This window comes from Macaca mulatta, chromosome 15 (assembly GCF_049350105.2).
Source record: "Macaca mulatta isolate MMU2019108-1 chromosome 15, T2T-MMU8v2.0, whole genome shotgun sequence".
Lineage (NCBI taxonomy): Eukaryota > Metazoa > Chordata > Mammalia > Primates > Cercopithecidae > Macaca > Macaca mulatta.
In genome coordinates this window covers 46,911,755-46,930,975 of record NC_133420.1, presented here as the reverse complement: position 1 = coordinate 46,930,975, position 19,221 = coordinate 46,911,755, and the positions used below count along the sequence as shown (strand labels likewise).

The window sequence follows — 19,221 nt, the reverse complement described above, 5'->3', positions numbered from 1 at the left end:
AACAATTCTACAAATCAAGGGGAAAATGTTCCATGTAGAACAGTTCCATTAAAAAATAAAAATACTGGCCAGGCACAGTGGCTCATGCCTGTAATCCCAGCACTTTGGGAGGCCAAGGCAGGTGGATCGCTTGAGCTCAGGAATTTGAGACCAGCCTGGGCAACAAAGTGAAACCCTGTCTCTACAAAAAATTTAAACATCAGCCAGGCATGGTGGTCTGCACCTGTAGTCCCAGCTACTTGGGAGGCTGAGGTAGGATGGCGTGAGCGCAGATGATGGAGGCTCTTGTGAGCTGTGATTGTGCCACTGCACTCCAGCCTGGGTGACAGAGTGAGACCCTATCTCAAAAAAAAAGAAAGAAAATGAAAATGAAAATACTGATGTGACAGTTATCCAACCTTTTGTAAGAGTACTTTGCAGAATCCTAAAACAGGAGCTATACAATACTTCGCTTAAATTTTTTTTATTTTGCTTACTTTTAGTTAAAATTATAGTCTTTGTCAACAACCAACTAAAGAATATTTTTGCCCCATTACCACACGACTTTCATATTGGAATCAAGGGCATGGATTTCAGATCATGTCTCCATCCATTCCAGGATAATTATCTCAATTATATTATCTGGCACTGATGCCAAGTAGACAGTTGGTGCTAAAGACAGCTGTGCTAAGGATACAAAAGCTACTTTTAAATCATAAAAGCTGGTTCTACACTTACTCTCCATTTTGAAAGGCCATAATTAAGATCACAAACCTAGAATTCAATAATGGGAACAGAGAACTCACTTGATAATGTGTATTCATTTATTCATTATTTAATTCCCCCAGCTGTCCCAACATGCTTACCTTTTTACGTACTCCTTCTTGGGTGCTAGACAGTTTGAGCAAAACAGGAGGAAGGAATTTAGATATAATATTCTGTAACTGTTCATCTGTTTCAGCATGGCCAAGTCGTAAAAAGACTCGTTCAAGCTGATCTATAATATAAAAAGAAAAAAAGAGAGAGAATTTAGCAAACCAAAACAACCAAGACCAATTTTTTCATAGCTTATTCCTTTCTTCTGTACTGCAATCCTTTAGTCAGAACTTTAACCATAGCTAGCCCTGTACAGATATTTTGACAGAGCTACAAAACACCACCAAAAAGGTGAATTGTTCTATCCTGGTCTACCTTTTAGAATGGAAGAAAACAAAACCAAGAACAAAAAAATTCTCTCCCACATGCAAGGTTATTCAGTTTTAACTGGATACTGGAAAGGATACAAGATTACTGAAGGCATTTATGGAACTAGTTAGTAGAACAAGGCAGCAAAACTTTAATCAGATACCATTAGTTATTAGGGACAATATATCTATCCCTGGTGAAATTATCTTACTGATGAAGTTTCTCCAAAGGCAGGATCACTGCCCATTACTGTGTTAGGGTTACCTAGTTAGAAAGAAACAGCCAAGTTTCCCCAAGAAAGTCACTATGAGAGACATGTTAAATGACACCATGGGGCTACTCTCAGCAAAACCCAGACTGTGATAAACTACAGACAAGGCAACTTCTTCAACCAGTACACTGCTGGGGCAAGCGGGAAGATGGGGATGAAAGGGGAGCCTACGCAAACAACTAGATATTTGATTTTAGGGAATTACTGTTAAAATTGTTTTAGGTACTATAATGGTATTGTGATTATGCTTGTTTTTTAAAGGTCCCTACAAAAATTGTCAATGGGAATTAGAGAGTTTTCTAATGAACTAAAAATGTTCCATATTTCAATCTGCATGATTACAGAGATAAATACGTTTATAAAAATTCATCAAACTCTATACTTTCATACCTTCTACTGTATCTACTATACTTCAATTTAAATATATATATTTAAAGGAGTCATTTTTTAGAGATAAAGATGGAAATATCTGCAGGTGAAATAATAGCCAGTAGAATTTTCTTTAAATAATGAGGAGACGGCCAGGCGTGGTGGCTCACGCCTGTAATCCCAGCACTTTGGGAGGCCGAGGCAGGCCGATCACAAGGTCAGGACATCGGGGCCATCCTATATTTAACACGGTGAAACCCGTCTCTACTAAAAATACAAAAAATTAGCCGGGCATGGTGGCGGGCATCTGTAGTCCCAGCTACCCGGGAGGCTGAGGCAGGAGAATGGTGTGAACCCAGGAGGCGGAGCTTGCAGTGAGCCGAGATTGCGCCACTGCACTCCAGTCTGGACAACAGAGCCAGACTCCATCTCAAAAAGAATAAAAAATAAAAAATAAAAAAAATGAGACACTGGGGAGGTGTTACATAAGTAAAACCAAGATTGCCACTAATTGATAATTATTCAAGCTTCATAACAGATACTGAGAATTACTATTGTGTTTGCCAGAAATTTCCCACAATAATTTTCTAAAGGAAGATAGATTACATAGATACAGATTGCTCAATAGATGGATCAATGACAGAGATGTAGACAGATACATGGATAGACAGACAGATAGATCAACAGATTGATCGGTCAATTCTGAGAGGGGCAGAAGCAATGACATCCTAGTAGCAACAAACATACCCAACACCCAGAATTGATCTTGTTTTTCAATACCATTCTCCAGCAAAAGGAACCAAGCTGCTTGGAAAAAGGTCTGAGTCTAGGGACTGGGGCAGGGCAAAAACAAGATGAGTATGAAGCATCTTGCAGTGCCTTAAAGGAAATGGAACATGGGGTCGGGCACAGTGGCTCATGCCTATAATCCAAACACTTTGAGAGGCCAAGGAGGGAGGATTGCTTAAGGCCAGGAGTTCAAGACCAGCCTAATCAACACAGAGACACCCCCATCTCTACAAGAAAAAGAAAAAATTAGCCAGGCATGTTGGCAAGTGCCTATGGTCCCAGCTACTCCAGAGGCTGAGGTAGGAGAATTGCTTGGGCCTGGGAGGTTGAGGCTACAGCGAGCCATGATGGTGCCACTGCACTCCAGCCTGGGTGACACAGTAAGACCCTGTCTCAAAAATAAAGAAATGGAACATGGAACAAGTCAAAGGGATACAGGAACCAACCTGAAAGAACTCCTAATGGCCCAAGCCATGACAGTAGAAGGAATAAAATAAATAACAGCGTTGGATTATAAGCCAAAATGTAAATCTACATGAGTTCATACTGATGGAAATAATTATTGAATGATTAAAGAAACTGGGGGGGGAGAGGCAAATTTTTCTTATAGGAAAGATTCAAAATAATATATGTGGCTATTTCCCCCTATAGGAGGTGGAGCTTAATTCCTACAGACCCTCCCCCTTGAGGGTAGACTAGATTCAGTGACTGCTTCCTTAGAATACGAAAAGGGAGAAATGTTAACTTCACAGTAGAGAAAACTGCCAAATACTATCTTAGTCCAGTAAGAAGGTTAACCTCATGATGCCATGTAGATATCGTGTGTCCCTGAAATGATGTGACAAGAAAGGCATTTTACCTCTCTGGCATTCATAACAAAAACCCATAACCCAAATATAATCATGAGTAAAACAACAGAAAAACCCAAACTGGGGAACACTCTATAAGATACCTGGCCAGTACTCCTCAGGACTTTCAAGATCATGAAAAACAAGAAATGACTAAAAAAACTGTCTCAGACCAAAGAAAGCTGGAAAACATCACAACTAAATGGTGCCTTGCACAGGATCCTGGAGTGGGGAAAAAGGACATTAATGGAAAAACTGGTAAAATCCAAATAAAGTCACAAGTTTAGTTTAAAAAATTATAACAAAAAGAAAGAAGGGAGGGAAGAAAGAAAGACAGGCTCATTCTGAGACTACCAGTGATTCCATTTGATAAACGCTGAATGCTGCAGTAAAAGAAGTTCTCAGGAATGCTGAGTTCAACCCACAGTGCTTGCGGAAGTTACAAGTAAGCGAGCAGCTTCTTAGTGCCTTACAGCTCTTAGGCCGTAGAAACGACAAATCTGAGCTACAGAAATTGGAAAAGAATTGTTCTGTGGACAAAGGTAGAAAATTAAACTCTTCATAATAAACTGACCTAGAGAATCTCTGTCAAAGTTAAAGAAAACGGTGGGGGACGGGGGGCAGGCAGGGAGGCGGCAGCAGCAGGAGGGTGTGGAATATCTGGTCCTTGTTACTTTTCACGCAATCATTTGGATGCTTCTATGTATGCCCAGCATAGTACCTAATATCTTCTCTCCCTCACAAGACAGGCACATGTGACATCCTAAACACAATACAATTATGAGAACATGGGAATGGGAAGAAAGAGCACCAACCGCCATGTGAGAGGGTCCTGCTAAAACAGGCTAGGTATACCAGAGGAAAAAGTAAAGCCTTCTACCTGCTTTGAGGTGAATCAGTCTAACACTGTTAGGTCATCTTCACAGACCCGTCTATACTTAAATAAAAGATAAGCTTGTTCAAATCTCACAAAAAGGAAGAAAGGTCAACATCTACAGATACAACCAAATGCTACATGTTTCTTTCCCTTTTTTTTTTTTTTAAATAAGACAGGGTCTTGCCGTCACCCAGGCTAGAGTGCAGTGGCGCTATCACGGCTCACTGCAGCCTCAACCTCCTGGCCTCAAGCTGTTCTTCTACTTAAGTATCCCAAGGAGCCTGGCTGATTTTTTATTTTTTGTAGAGACAGAGGTCTCTGGTCTTGAATTCCTGGCCTCAAGCGATCCTCACACTTTGGCCTCCCAAAGTGCTGGGATTACAAGTATGAGCCACTGCACCCGGCCTAAGTCTTTTGAGTACAGTTGTACTTACCATTCCTTCCCTATATGACTTCTGAGTTTCTAGGCATGCTTAGAAAAGTCATTTTCACTGCAAAATATTTTTAAATATTATATTGTGTAGAGAAGAGTTAACACAGACCTAGGACTGCTACCTATAGAAAGACTTGCTTTCGGCTGGGCGTGGTGGCTCACACCTGTAATCCCAGCACTTTGGGAGGCCCAGGCGGGCAGATCATGAGGTCAGGAGATCGAGACCATCCTGGCAAACATGGTGAAACCCCGTTTCTACTAAAAATACAAAAAAATAGCCTGGTGTGGTGGTGGGCACCTATAGTCCCAGCTACTGGGGAGGCTGAGGCAGGAGAATGGCATGAACCCAGGGGGCGGAGTCGGCAAGTTTGCAGTGAGCAGACATCACGCCACTGCACTCCAGCCTGGGCGACAGAGCGAGACTGCATCTCAAAAAAAACAAAGAAAGACATGCTTTCTAGCTGAGGCTGGCCTGTGGCTGACATCTGGAAACCTGGATTTCAGCAGGGTTCCCACTATTTCCAGAACTGCTAAGAGTGGTTCACTATGCCTGTCTGTACAAATAAAGTTGTTTATACACCAGCTTCCCTTCAGGGAGGAATTTTGGTTCATTTTAGGAAGAAGGTACAAACATGACCAGCCCCAAATAAAAACCTGAGGCACCGAGTCTCTGATGACCGTCTCTGGTGGATACCATTTCACACGTGCTGTCACAATCACTTCTGGAGGAATCAAGCATGTCCTGTGTGACTCCACCAGAAGATTCTTGGAAGCTTGCACCTGGTCTCCTCCAGACTTCACTCACATGACTTTTCCCTTTGGTGGCCTTGCCATACTAAATCTTAGCTGGGAGTACAAATATATGCTGAATCCTGTGAGTCCTACTAGACAATCACTGAAGCTAGGGGTAAACTGGGAGTCTCCGGGCAGGTATATTCATCTACGTTTTCTTCCAAGTACACTTATGATTTTGCTTTCTACATTCAACTCTCTGATCCATCTGGAATTTTCTTTTGCTATATGGAGGGATGTAGGAAAAAAGTCTTTTGTGGGTTTTAAAAATCTTCTTAACTGTGTAATAATACATACAGAAAATCATTCAAAACAAATGCACAGTTTAATGATTATAAACAATCTTGTGACTAGCCCCAAGTCAAGAAGAAAATTTATTTGGAAGGCTGCATAAAGAAAGATTTGTACTGGATTCAAAACAGAACTGAAGAAGACTGAAAGATTATATAACATAAAAAAGCACAGTGAGTTTTAAGGACTTGCCCAAGGTCACAGATGTAATTAGCAACAGAGTAAGAATAAGAATGGAATCTTCTGAACTTTAGTCTAAAAATCCTTGCCTATACCATACAACTGTCTCCAAGAATGACCCTTTTTCTATCGGGTACACATACTATACATACTATACCTTATACAGGAAGTTTTATTTGAAAGAATATCCAAAGGTTCACTAGAACGTATCTCATTCAGGCAATATTTTTTACAAAAATGGAAAAACATACAAATTCAAAGGTCAGAAAACAACATTAGAGAGAACTCACTACTATGAATAAGAAGCTAACTCCATATGTGACCAGCTGCAATTCAACCTTTCTCCTCCTCCTCCCCGCTCATCAAAATTCTCTCCTCCTTCAAGGCCCAGCACCCTCCCAGTTTCACAGTCAAGCACTCATTCTCCTATCTAGGTCACTCATTCAAATATCTACTGAAACTCTACCATGAGCCAGAGCTTGGTTGGTCATGGGTATAAAGAGTGAAGAGGGAAGAGGCACGGATGTTGTCCAAGCTTACCTCACAGGTACATAACTGCATGCAGAAAGAAAATAACAGAAGGCCTGGGACAGACTGTTTGCGAATAACAGCATTTAAATGCAGAAGAAGGAAAGTCTGAAAAAGGGAATGGTAGGCAACACACAAAAACAGAAAGAAAACATGGGGTCAGAATAGTTAGGAAAGATTTTCCTAGGAGACAGCAGTCAACCATTTCAAATGATGCAAAAAGATCATGCAAGGTAAGAACTGAAAAGAATCCAGTTCATTTAGCAATAGACTTCACACCGGACCTTGGCTCAAGTAGTTTCAGTGAAGCGGTAGAGACAAAAGCAGACTGTGCAGGCTAGAGGAATCAGTGGAAGATTAAAAAGGATGTGAGGAATACAGTAAATGACAACTCTTTAGAAACTTTTAGTTATGAAAAGGGGAGGGGAACAGTTATTTTTCATTATTTCAATCAAGTAAGAGCTCTGAGCACATTTAAATAGCAACAGGAAAAAGCCACTAGAGAAAGAGAAATTGAAGAGGGAAAAAATTATTAGACTGTGACCCTGAGAATATGGGAGAGATTAGGATTCAGCACAAGGTCTGAGAAATTACCTTAGATAGGACAGGAAGGCCATCTCTGCCATTATAATAGGAGGGAAACAGGAAGACTGGTGTTGATAAAATCAATGTTACAAATTTTATGGAAGGGCCTAAAAGAATTCCCTTCTGATGGTTTCTATTATTTCTGTAAAAAAGAAGGCAAAGTGTTCTTCTGAGATTTGGAGAGCAGAGGGCAAGTCAGCAGTGTGACAATGGTAGGAAAAGGCTTGCCACAGAGTGAGAGGAAAAATTTGTTTGGTAAAATGAACTACAAATGTGAAGAAAGTGTAAAGGACCCAATTGAGGTTAGTGAATATAAATTTACAGCAGCATTAATCCACACAATCAAACAAATCAAAAATAAATCTCCTATCCTTTCTTCCCCCTACCCCGATAGCATTTACATCAGTGTCTAATCACTGAAAAAATACAAACATATACAGATAGTTTTCCAAATCTTCAGTTACTAATATGATTTACGAAAATATCCTTTATTTCATATCAACCAACTAAGGAGAATTTCTGCTAAAAGTAGTATCTAGATTTTGTGTGTGTATATATACACACATATGAGAAACACACATTAAAAAAAGTATAAAATTCCTCCTTTGCATATATTATGGGGACAATTCCAAATGGGCAATTATTTATAAACTATACAATTATTATTAACATAGACTTGTGAAAGCCCAATTAATGATTCTCTCCAAGAGTCTATGATATAAAGGAGCCAATGGACCTATATTTTCATGTCAGATACATTACTGGTTTTAGTTAGTAAACTAAACCTCTCTAAGGTTATTAACGAACTTGTCTATTAGGAACAGCGTAAGATTGCTTCACAAGAATGTTGTGAAACATTATATAATGTTATAATGGCTATCATATTATATGTGCAGCTTTTATATTCTTGTGTAATAAAGAATTTCGGTGGCCTCCGTCCATGTTCCTGAGAGGTAAGCACTATAGCCTTGGGATTTCCCCAGTAACTGAAGTGCCTTTGTTATTCATAGCAGGACCCTCTAATCACATCTGATAACTTATGCTGAGGAAGTAACTCATAGTGGGCCCCTAGACTGTTCATGCTAAGAGAGAACTTAGGATGGGGGTTGATTACACTAGAAAGACTAACCATCTTGCAGGTTTCAGCCAGGTGATTAGGGGAGTTGGGCAAGGAGAAGGGTTGGAGGGGGAGGGGTGTTAGAAATTGAGTCACATGGGCAATGATTCAATCAATCAATCATGCCTGGTCAATAAAACCCTGGACACCAAAGTTCAGGCCAGCTGGTGAGCTTCTGTGATCAGCAGTGCATTGTGTGTATTATCACACATCGCTGTGCCAGGAAAGTACCCTGACACAATAGAAACTTTGCATCTGGAACCCTCTCAGGCCTTGCCCTACATGTCTCTCCCTTTGGCTGGTTTTAACTTGTATCCTTTTCTATAAAACTATAACCATAAATACAGGGCTTTCCTGAGTTCTGACTCATTCTAGCTAATGATTAAACCTGAGGGGGGTCCATGGAGACCCCCAAATCGGTATCCAACAGGTCAAAAGTGAGGGTGGCTCTGGGATCACAGGAACTTGTAGGTGGTGTATGAAGTCGATTTAGTCTAGTGGAGGGCTATGCCCTTAACCGGTTAGGTTTGGCAGAGTAATTATATATGATATAAAATATTTTGTATATGTTATATAAACATTATATATAATTATTATCTCTCAGAATACATTATTCCTTTAATTTTACCTTTTTCTTTTTTTTCCCCCCTTAAGCTCAGTGGCAAGAAGAAATTTTCTTTTTCTTTTTTGTATTTCTTGTAGAAATGAGGTCTATGTTGCCCAGGCTGCTTGTGAACTCCTGGCCTCAAGCAATCCTCCTGCCTCAAACTCCCAAAGTGCTGGAATTATAGGTATGAGCCATCATATCTGGCTAACTTTACCTCCTTTTTAAATAAAGCTGACTACTACTATAAAAATAAGTATTTTAATAAATCAGGAGTCTACAAAATATTTGAGAACACATATTCCATCAGTTGGGAGCAAAACATGAATTATTAGTAGAATCCCACCTACAGTAGGAATCCTATGCTAGGTATGTTAATAACCCCATGTACTACCACCAAAGGAAAACTGAGCCAGGCCAGAAAGCTAAAAATCCCATGTGACAATACCTCAGAGACACAAGAGCTCATCATATGGAGGCATAACTTAGTACAAAGTCATAATTACATGATTTTAAGGGTTTTTTAAATTACTTCTAAAGACAGACCACAATGACACAACTTGCAATTATAAATTCTGCTTTAAAAAACTGGTTCATTTTAAATTACCACAAATATGGACTGTTTTATTTAAAACCTCCCTACACAAAAAAAGTGCCAGGACCTTATGAATTCACTGGCAAATTCTCCTTCATAACTTCTTCCAGAGAAGAGAAAAAGGTGGGGTAAGGGGATGGCAGGAGAACACATCCCTGATGTTAAGAGGCCAGAATAACCTTGATACCAAACAAGGGTATCCCCAGAAAGAAAGATAAAAGCAAATAAAAGATATTTCTCATGAATATAGAGGCAAATGAGATAATAAAATAGTATTTAAATCATAATACATAAGTAAAAAATATGTAAGTCAAATCCAGTGACACATAAAAAGGATAATACATCATACCAAAATTGGATTTATTCCAAAGATGCAAAGTTGGTTTAACATTTAAAATCCATGTAATCTGCCACATTAACACAATAGAGAATAACAATCATATGATCAATATATACAGAAAAGGCATTTGATCAAATTCAACATCTGTTCATGCTAAACAGATGGGAACAAACTATTCATGTTGAATAGACAAGGAAGAACAGAGAACTTCCTTAATCTGATAAGAGATTTTTATTTACAGCAAACATTATATCTAAAGGTAAAATATCGAACACTTTTCCTCTGAGTTCAGGAACAAGGCAAAGATGTTCACTATTACCAATTCTATTCAAATTTGTACTGCAAGTTTTATTCAGAGCAATAAGACAAAGAAAAATAAAATGCATTAAGATTAGAAAGGAAAAAATAACGTTTTCATTATTTAAAGATAATGACTGCTACACAAAAAATCCAAAGCAATCTATGGAAAAATTAATAGAATAACAAAACACACAAATAAATTGGTTTCCCATATAATAGTAATAAACCATTAGAAAACAAAATTTGAAAACACCTATTACAATGACATCAAAACACATCAAATAGCTGGGAATTAATCTAGGGAAAAATATGTAAGACGTCTACACAGAAAACTAAAATACACCACTATGAGAAATTAAGGAAAACTTAAAGGATACACCATATTCACAGATTAGAAAATATTAATAAGATGTCAATTCTCCCCAAATTCATCTATAGAAAATACAATCCAAGCACAATCCATCAGGTATCTTGGGTAACACTAAAGCTGATCCTAGAGCCAGGCACAGTGGCTCAAGCCTATAGTGGTTCCAGGCCAGCCTGGGCAACATAAGAAGATACTAACTATCTCAATCAATCAATGAATGAGTGGATGAATAATTTTTAAAAGTGTGGACACCACTAGAAGAAAAAAAAAAGAGTTGATTCTTTCTATAATTTAAAGAAATGCAAAGGACCAAGATTTGCCAAAACTATCTTGAAGAGAAAAAACAGCTAGAGGTCTTTGGTCAGATTTCAAGGCTAACTACAGTAGGCTGGGCACAGTGGCTCAGCCCTGTAATTCCAGCACTTTGGGAGGGCAAGGCAGGCTGATCGCTTGAGCTCAGGAGTTTGAGACCAGTGTGGGCAACATGGTGAAACCTCATCCCTACAAAAAAAAATTTTAGCTGGGCGTGGTGGCATGCACCTGTAGTCCCTGCTACTTGAAAGGCTTAGGTGGGAGAACTGCTTGAGCCCAGGAGGTAGAGGTTGTAGTGAGCCACGATGATGCCACTGCACTCCAGCCTGGGCAACACAGCAAGACCTTGTCTCAAAAAAATAAACACATAAAATAAAAACTACAGTAATTAAAAGTGTACTATGCTAACAAAAAATAAGTAGACCACTTGAACAAAATAGAAAATGCATAAAAGACAAATATGTATATACTCACCTGGTTTACAACAGAGGTGTCACTGCAATGCAGTAAGTAAATGATGATCTTTTCAAAAAATGGTGTTAGATCAACCATATTACACTATGGGAGAACAATATTTAATCCCTACCTCACACCATATCTATTAGTCCATTTTCATGATGCTGATAAAGACATATCCAAGACTAGGGAATTTACAAAGGAAAGAGGTTTAATGGAGAACTACAGTTCCATGTAGCTAGGGAAGCCTTTGAATCATGGCAGAAGGCAAGGAGGAGCAAGTCACATCTTATCATGGATGGCAGCAGGCAAAGAGACAACTTGTACAGACAAACTCCTGTTTTTAAAACCATCAGACCTCCTAAGACCCATTCACTATCACCGGAACAACACGGGAGAGACTCACCCCCATGATTCAATCATCTCCCACTGCATTCCTCCCACAGCACATGGGAATTATGGGAGCTACAAGATGAGATTTGGATGGGGACACAGAGCCAAGCCATAGCATTACACATAAAAGAAAATCAATTCCAGATGGATCATAAATCTAAATGTCAAAGGTAAAACAATAAAGTTTCTGGAGAAATGAAGAATATTCTCATTACCTCGAGATAGGAAAAGATATCTTAAAACAAGAAGCTAGATGGTAAGGGAGTCTGAAAAATATGATTAGCAGAATCTGTCCCAAAGAGTAGCTTATAAATGTGGAGCTGGAAATACCCATCACTGAAAAAACTTTCATAATCTGACAAAAAGCATCTATGTAAAATCTACAGCAAATATATCTCATACAAAATCAGAAACAAGATGTGCACTATCATCACTTCTAAGCAAATAGAATTGAAACCACTAGAAAATGCAATATGGAAGTAGGAGATACTAAAAACTGTCATTATTCACAGATTACATGATATTTATGGGATAGGGTATGTAAACTAAGAAAGTTAATCATGTTGCATACAAGATTAGAGTACAGAAGTCAACTGAGATAAATGAGAACAAAGTATCAGACAATGTAGCTTTTAAAAACGTATAATTAAAAATGGCAATAAAAACTACAAGTTATTTGGAAATAAATCTAATGAAACATGTCATAGTCCTTTACAGAGAAAATTATAATCCTAACTATAATTCATAAGATCTAAATTAATGCAAAAGCATAACATTCATGGACTTTTTTGTTGTTGTTTGTTTTGTTTTGTTTTTTCCTTCTTTTGAGACGGAGTTTCACTCTGTCACCCAGGCTGGAGTGCAGTGGTGCGATCTCGGCTCACTGCAACCTCTGCCTCCTAGGTTCAAGCGATTCTCCTGCCTCAGCCTCCCAAATAGCTGGGATTACAGGCATGCGCCACCACACCTGGCTAATTTTGTATTTTTTGTAGAGATGCAGTTTCACCATGTTGGTCAGACTGGTCTCTAACTCCCAACCTCAGGTGATCCACCCACCTCAGCCTCCAAAAGTGCTGGGATTACAGGCATGAGCCACCACGCCCAACTATATTCATGGATTTCCATGTCAGGATAGGTTAGTGATAATAACCCCCAAGTCTCCATGGCTTAAAAACAACCAACATTAGTTTCTCACCTGGACTATGCCTCAATCATAGATCAGGAGGAGGGCTTTGCTCACTGGAGTCAGTTGATAGAGGCAACACTATCTCAAACACTGCCAGTTAGTGCCATATCCTCAATCCTTCTGGCTCAATTCAACCCTTCTGTGGTGAAACTAATCGCATGTCCCTCACTCTGTCCCAGCACTAAATTATATTTTGTGCCCAAAAGAGAGAACTAGAAATATCTGGTAAACAGCACTAATGCTCACAAATAAACTCAATATTGCAAAGATGGAAGCCCCCCACAGTCAAACATTCTCTACAGAAAACAGTGCTTTGTGAAAGCTGAAAAAAATTATAAAATTCCTATGGAATATGAATGGAACAGAATATGTAATAGCAAAAAGCCAAGAATAACTGTCAATCTTCCATAAAAGTGAGGTAGGAGTGGCTCAATCAGATTTCAAGACTTATAAAGCTATGACAATTAAGATTCAGTGTGGCAAATGCAACTGTCAGCACATAGACAAATCAATAGATTAAAACAGAGAACACAGAAAGAGAACTGGGAATACATGGAAACTTGAGATTGACAAAAATGCCATTAAGAATCAGAGAAGAAAAAAATGGACTACACATCAGAAAAAAAAGATCCAAATCTAACAGTACCAAATGTTGGCAAAGATGGTAAACAAACCAAGAACTCTGGTTCACTACTGATGGGGTACATATCAATACAACCTCTGAAGAGCAATTCTACAGTAAAGACATCCCTAGCAAAGTTGAAGAGGAACATACCCTTCCACCTAGTAATTCTGCCATTCAAGAAGCCCATCTACAAACTCTTTATCACCAGTCAGCAAAGAGATAAGGAACACCTTTTATTGAAAAAGTGCTGCTAGAATAAGAAGTGTTAAATAAATTAACAGTGATAGTTGATTTACATTTTGAGGCAAGTTCCTTATTTGCCAGAATTCCCCAGTGCTCAGACAACACTTTATGTAACACTGCCTTAGAAAAAAACTCTCCCAGGGGCTGAGTGTGGTGGCTCATGCCTTTAATCCCAGCACTTTAGGAGGCTGAGGTAATCAGATGGCTTGAGCTCAGGAGTTCAAGACCAGCCTGGGCAAGATGGCAAAACTCCATCTCTACAAAAATAAAAAATAAAAAAATAAAAAATTAGCCAGGCATGGTGGTATGCACCTGTAGTCCCAGCTACTCAGCACTCGGGAGGCTGAGGTGGGAGAATCCCTCAAGCCTGCAATGAGTCGTGATCATGTCCCTGCACTCCAGCCTGGGCAACTGAGAACTGAGCAAGATCCTGTCTCAAAAGGAAAAAAAAAAAAAGGAACTCTCCCAGGAAGAGACAAGCACAAGGACACATGTGTGAAAGTGTTCACAGCCCAGGATTAGTAAAAGCAAAAACATATAAACAATCTAAATATCGGTCAACAGGAGAAGGAATAAATTATGCAGAGTCACACAACAATTGAAATAAATAAATAAGAATTATATGTCACATGAGCCAACAAGACCATATCTGAAAAATCTAATATCAAACAAAAGAAGTTGCAGAAGGATATGTACAGTTTAGTCCCATTTATGGAAAGTTTTTAAATGCAATACATATAGAGTATGATATATACATCACAGCAATGACAATCTCTGAATGAGAACGGAGAGGGAAGGAGGGGAAGAGGAAAGAGAGGAAAAAGGGAAGAAAAGAAAAATGATATGATAAGGAGTAACACAGGGTGTTTGAATTACATCTGCAATGTTTATTTATTTAAAAAAATAAGGCCGGGCACAGTGGCTCATGCTTGTATTCCCAAAACTTTGGAAAGCCAAGGCGAGTGGATCACCTGAGGTCAGGAGTTTGAGACCAGCCTCACCAAAATGGAGAAACCCCATCTCTACTAAAAATACAAGGAGGCTGAGGCAGGAGAATAGCTTAAACCCGGGAGATGGAGGTTGCAGTGAGCCAAAATCGCCCCATTGCACTCCAGCCTGGGCAACAAGAGCAAAACTCCATCTCAAAATAAATAAATTAATTAATTAATTAAAATAAAATACAAGACCTGAAGCTAATAGCAAAAAATGTAAAAATTTGACAAAGAATGAGTCAGACATACATAAATGTTAATAAGGTTACTCTCCAAGGCTGGGCACGGTGGCTCACACCTGTAATCCCAGCACTTTGGGAGGCTGAGGTGGGTGGATCACCTGAGGTCAGGAGTTTGAGACCAGGTTGGCCAACATGGTGAAACCCCATCTCTACTTAAAATACAAAAATTAGCCAGGCATGGTGGCGGGCACCTGTAATCCCAGCTACTCGGGAGGTTGAGGCAGGAGAATCGCTTGAACCCGGGAGAAGGAGGTTGCAGTGAGTCAAGATCGCGCCATTGCACTCCAGCCTGGGCGACAAGAGCAAAAAAACTCCATCTCAACATTACTCTCCATACTTTCCTTCATGGTTGAAATAATTCATTATTTTTAAAAGGATATATATATTCCATGATAATTTTATTTTATAATTATATAAAAAGGGAAATAAAATACATCAGTAATTGTTCTTCTTAATACTTTTCAAATATTTTTCAGTGAAAATACATTTTTTGATTAGAAAAAAAACAGCATACAGGCCGGCATATGCAGTGGCTCACTCCTGTAATCCCAGCACTCTGGGAAGCTAAGGCAGAAGAATCACTGGAGCCCAGGAGTTTGAGACCAGCCTAGGCAACACAGCAAGACCCTGTCTCTACAAAAAATTGAAAAATGAGCCAGGCGTGGTGGTGCATGCCCGTAGTCCCAGCTACGCAGGGCACTGAGGTGGGAAAATCACTTCAGCTCAGGAGGTTGAGGCTGCAGTGAGCTAGATCATGCCTCTGCGCTCCAGCCCAGGTAACAGAGCAAGATCCTGTACCAAAAAGAAAAAGAAAAAAAAAAGTATACAGAGCAAATATTTTTCAAAAATCCATGTTTTAAAGACAAGAAAAAAAATTTCTTAATCACAGAACTTTAAAGCTTGAAAGGAACCTTAAAGCATATGAAAGAACAAAAAGAGGCAGGGCACGGTGGCTCACACCTGTAATCCCAGCATTTTGGGAGGCCGAGGTAAGTGATCACGAGGTCAGGAGTTCGAGACCAGCCTGGCCAACATGATGAAACCCCGTCTCTACCAAAAATACAAAAATTAGCTGGGTGTGATGGTGTGCATCTGTAATCCCAGCTATTCAGGAGGCTGAGGCAGGAGAATCGCTTGAATCCGGGAGGTAGAGGTTGCAGTGAGCCAAGATTGCACCATTGCACTCCAGCCTGGGTGACAGAGCGAGACTCCGTCTCAAAAAATAAAAAAAAAAAGAAAGAAAGAACAAAAAGAACATTTGATCTCAAAGGAAAAGTATCAAAACCCTGAGAATCTCAAAATTCCAAAACAAAACAAAAATCCAGTTTAGCTCATGTTAAGTGTGACATTCATGTAGGAGGAAAAAAATCTACTAAAAATATAAATTATGTATAAATACACACATGTGTTTTTGTTTTGGAGACAAGGTTCTGCTGTTGCCCATTCTGGGGTGCAGTGGTGCAGTTACAGCTCACTGCGGTCTCAAGCCATTCTCCCACCTCAGCCTCTGGAAGTAGCTAGAATCATAAACATATGCCACTGCACTCATCTAATTGTTTTATTTTTTGTAGAGATGAGGTCATCCTATGTTGCCCAAGCAATCCTCCCACTTCAGCCTCCCAAAGTGCTGGGATTACAGGCATGAGCCACCACACCCAGCTCATTTATTTTCCTTTAAATAATTCAAATTTATATTATTCACCTGTCTTTAGTTTCTCTCTCTAAAGACGAAGAAGGAACTCTCCCTCCTCTTACCCGCATAAAAAGAAAACGACCAGTAAAGTTTTAAGGACTTCAGTGTTGCCTACTTTTAGCTACTGACATTTCTGAAAACATTAAATCATTCCTGAGAAATAAAACTGTCCACACAAATCGCACATTTTTCAGATCTCTCTCAAAAATACAACTTTAACTTCTAAATTAGGGAGGAAAAGCTATTTTCTCACAGGACCAGAAAAGGCAATAAACCTACAATTACTTATTTTTCCCTCACATCATTATTAATGGAAAAAGCATGTTAAAAAAGAAAAAAAAAAGAAGAGAAAAAAGAAGAGAAGAGAAGAGAGAAAAGAGAAGAGAGAAGAGGGGGAAAAAAAAGAAAAGGCAATAAATCAGTTTCCTTTCAGGACAACCTGAACATCAAAACATTCCTTAAAAATCATGCAAGAAAAGTATACCATCAAAAGGAATAGGGAAAGGATTCTATTTAAGGTAATGTTATCCCTGGTTTGGTTGAATTTCAGAGGATTCTTTCTGGTTTGTTTAATTATGTGTCATTACTAACTTTATGAGCATGAATTACTTGTGTGAATCAGAATGAGTAGTTATTTCTGAGTGACAGGTTTCAGGTTTTTTAATGTTGCTTAAATTTTCTACAAAGAATATTATCTTTTTCTGAATATGAAAGTAAATTTTAAAATACAAATCAGGTTAGAAGTCTTAAGTAGAAGCTGAGATTGAAGAGAAAGCTAAAAATATCTAGACCACTGCTAACACTACACGGTATTTTTTAAAAGATCTATCAAGTTACTATAGAAATATACTACACTATAATATTCTTTCTAATGGTATTTACTTTCTTCTGATTCACATATATAAGTACATAAAATATATCATAGTCACAAAGCAGTTTCACATGGCCTTCTGAGCCTCAGAAAATTGTGAGGCTCACTTATAGATGCATTTATAGACTCACAACCTAACTGACCTGCCAGAGGTCACCGTGTGAATGATACACAGATTCAGAAGCTGAATCCAGGTCAGGTGCAGTGGCTCATGCCTGTAATCCCAGCACTTTGGGAGGCCGAGCACCTGAGGTCAGGAGTTCGAGATGAGCCTGACCAATATGGTGAAATTCCATCTCATCTCTACTAAAAATATAAAAATTACCCAGGCGTGGCGGCATGTGACTGTAGTCCCAGCTACTAGGGAGGATAAGACAGGAGAATTGCTTGAACCCAGGAGGCAGAGGTTGCAGTGATGCGAGATCGCGCCACTGCTCTCCAGCCTGGGCATCAGAATGAGACTCAGTCTCAAAAAACAAAAAACAAAACAAATAAGCTGAACCCAGAGGCCTCTACCCTCCAAGCACACACTGGAACACAGTACCTGCCTGTAAAGAACTTCTAGTAAAGCAAGTAGTAATAGCTCCAATTTACAGTTGAGAAAACAGAGCCTTGAAAACATTCTGTTGACCAAGATTACACGGTGGCAGGGCTGATTCAAATCCTAGACAGTCCAATGCTCCTTCTAGCATGCTAAATTATGACACGGTTTAAGCGAGAAAGCAGGTGAAGATACTAAATCTTACTAGACAACTATATACAACATGCCTCCAAACCAGCAGAGGTGCAGCAGTTACTGCAGAGAGAAGGAAAAGAAGAGAACAGAAAAAGATGAAAAAGAAGGGGAGAACCAGTAAAAGAGCAGAAAATCAAGCGCTCTTAAGACAAGGCCTTTTCCTAGGACATACCAATTCTGGGAAAAGAAAGTGAGTGTGAGATAAAGAGAAAGACAGAGAGAGAGAGAGAGAGTGTGTGTCTGTGTGTTTCATGTCCAAGCTGAAACATTTTCAGAAATGGGAGCCCAGAAACTAAGAAAAGAGTAAGAAACTAAACTATAAGGAATTCACAAAAATTGGATACATCAGGCTGGAAGGCAGGGAAGAGAATGGACTCTAACAGTCAGTACAATTAGGAGTTTGAGGCTAAAACTATGGGAAAAGAAGCCCTAGCTGGCATCTAGATTTTGTGTATAATACTAATATTTTCTGGAAGATCAATCCTGTGAATTATAAATCTAACCAGATACTAAATGGAAGTTAAAGTCGACTTCCTCTATTTGAAATACCATCTCAATTCCCCAAAAGCCACTCTCATACTTGGCAAAACCCAAATGAGGCCAGCAGGATGCTTCTTTAAGAATTAATTAGCTGGGCATGGCAGCAGGCCCCTGTAATCCTAGCTATTTGAGAGCCTGAGGCAGGAGAATCACTTGAACCCAGGAGGCGGAGGTTACAGTAAGCCAAGACTGTGCCACTGCATTCCAGCCTGGGCAACAGAGCAAGACTCTGTCTCTAAAAAAACAAAGCAGCCGGGTGCAGTGGCTCACGCCTGTAATCCCTGCACTTTGGAGGCCAAGGCAGGTGAATCACGAAGTCAGGAGTTTGAGTTCAGCCTGGCCAACATGGTGAAACCCCATCTCTACTAAAAATACAAAAAATTAGCTGGGCGTGGTGGCGGGCACCTGTAATCCCAGCTACTCAGGAGGCTGAGGCAGGAGAATCATTTGAACCTGGGAGGCGGAGCAGTGAGCCGAAATCG

At 39.4% G+C, this 19,221-nt stretch overlaps 1 protein-coding gene across 7 annotated transcripts in view; it reads right to left on the bottom strand.

Annotated features, from left to right (window-relative positions):
- Positions 1-19,221, bottom strand: part of ECPAS (Ecm29 proteasome adaptor and scaffold) — a 125,407-nt gene that overhangs the window by 91,110 nt on the left and 15,076 nt on the right. For all 7 annotated transcript variants that reach the window (XM_077968343.1, XM_028834989.2, XM_015117110.3 and 4 more), the window contains one exon: positions 846-976. In XM_077968343.1, the coding sequence (XP_077824469.1) occupies positions 846-976 (131 nt within the window). The remainder of the gene's footprint in view (positions 1-845; positions 977-19,221) is intronic.